Source organism: Pyxicephalus adspersus, chromosome 10 (assembly GCF_032062135.1).
Source record: "Pyxicephalus adspersus chromosome 10, UCB_Pads_2.0, whole genome shotgun sequence".
Lineage (NCBI taxonomy): Eukaryota > Metazoa > Chordata > Amphibia > Anura > Pyxicephalidae > Pyxicephalus > Pyxicephalus adspersus.
Window position 1 is genome coordinate 4,797,333 of NC_092867.1, and position 1,213 is coordinate 4,798,545.

Below are 1,213 nucleotides of genomic sequence, written 5' to 3' on the forward strand. Positions count from 1 at the left end.
GTGAAGGGATAGGCTGCATTCTCAGTGATGTCACTGGTCTCTAGTGAATGGATAGGCTGCATTCTCAGTGATGTCACTGGTCCCTAGTGAATGGATAGGCTGCTTTCTTAGTGATGTCACTGGTCCCTAGTGAATTGATAGGCTGCATTCTCAGTGATGTCACTGGTCCCTAGTGATTGGATAGGCTGCTTTCTTAGTGATGTCACTGGTCTCCAGTGAATGGATAGGCTGCATTCTCAATGATGTCAGTGATGAACAGTGAGTGCAGCATTATTCTGTTCTATGGAGGGGGTAGAACAAACAAGCAGCATACCGCTGGACACCTCTATACACGTCACATTTTCTCCTAACTATAGCCTGACCGTTCATTTTGGATGAGAATCATCCGATGTGATTACATAGCCTAGGAGAGAATCAGCTGGTAACTCTATATACCCCTCCTGGATAGGAGGAATCATGTAATCTGCCTCCTATGTGATTGCTGCCATATAATAAGGAATTGTATTCACCGCTCCCCTGGGTTGCTGAGAGCAGATGCAGTGCAGGCAAGATTTGTAAAAGATGCTTGGGGGAACTTTGCAGAAACGCTGGCACTTTGCCCTGCCTGAGCAAGGTGACTGTGTCTCAGGATTCCACACATGTATCTTGTAGACACAGATACATCTGATTATTTTCCATTAAACCTGAATTTGTGTACTCTTGTCCTTTGCAGCTTCCTATATCGAACATTGAAGCGGCCGACGTTGTGGACAGTGCGCTACCGAAGAGAATCATTAACCCAAAGCTGCCTAAATCTACTCCCAACATCCAGCTGGAAACCTTATCTGTGTCACCCAACAAAACCCTAAAGTATTCCCTAAACCTCAAACTTCCTTCAGGAGCAAAGTTAACCGAAGGTGCCCCAAGTTTCTGGTTTCTTTTCACAGAAGGTGAGTTCCTTATGGATTTGTTCCTTCTGGAATTTAGTTAAAATTGGTACAGTCAAAAAGCTAAATCTAAGCTATGAAAAATAATTGTGTGTAGCATTAATGGTTTCTAAAAAATTATCCTTAAGTGATATTCCAGTCCCTGCTCATCACTAGACCTCTGTTTCCCTCAAATTAGACAGAGAGGGTTAGGCTTTGTTATGGCTACATAGGCGTGCCAAGCTTTTACCAACAAAGTATGTGACATAAGGAGTAATGTTGAGTAGATACAAAGCCTAAGTAAATTA

At 43.0% G+C, this 1,213-nt stretch overlaps 1 protein-coding gene across 1 annotated transcript in view; it reads left to right on the plus strand.

Moving 5' to 3' along the window:
- NHLRC2 (NHL repeat containing 2) overlaps nt 1–1,213 on the plus strand; it is a gene marked incomplete in the record, with an annotated part of 19,432 nt that overhangs the window by 13,959 nt on the left and 4,260 nt on the right. Inside the window, 1 exon segment of the mRNA XM_072425060.1 lies at nt 713–929. Within this exon segment, the coding sequence (XP_072281161.1) occupies nt 713–929 (217 nt within the window).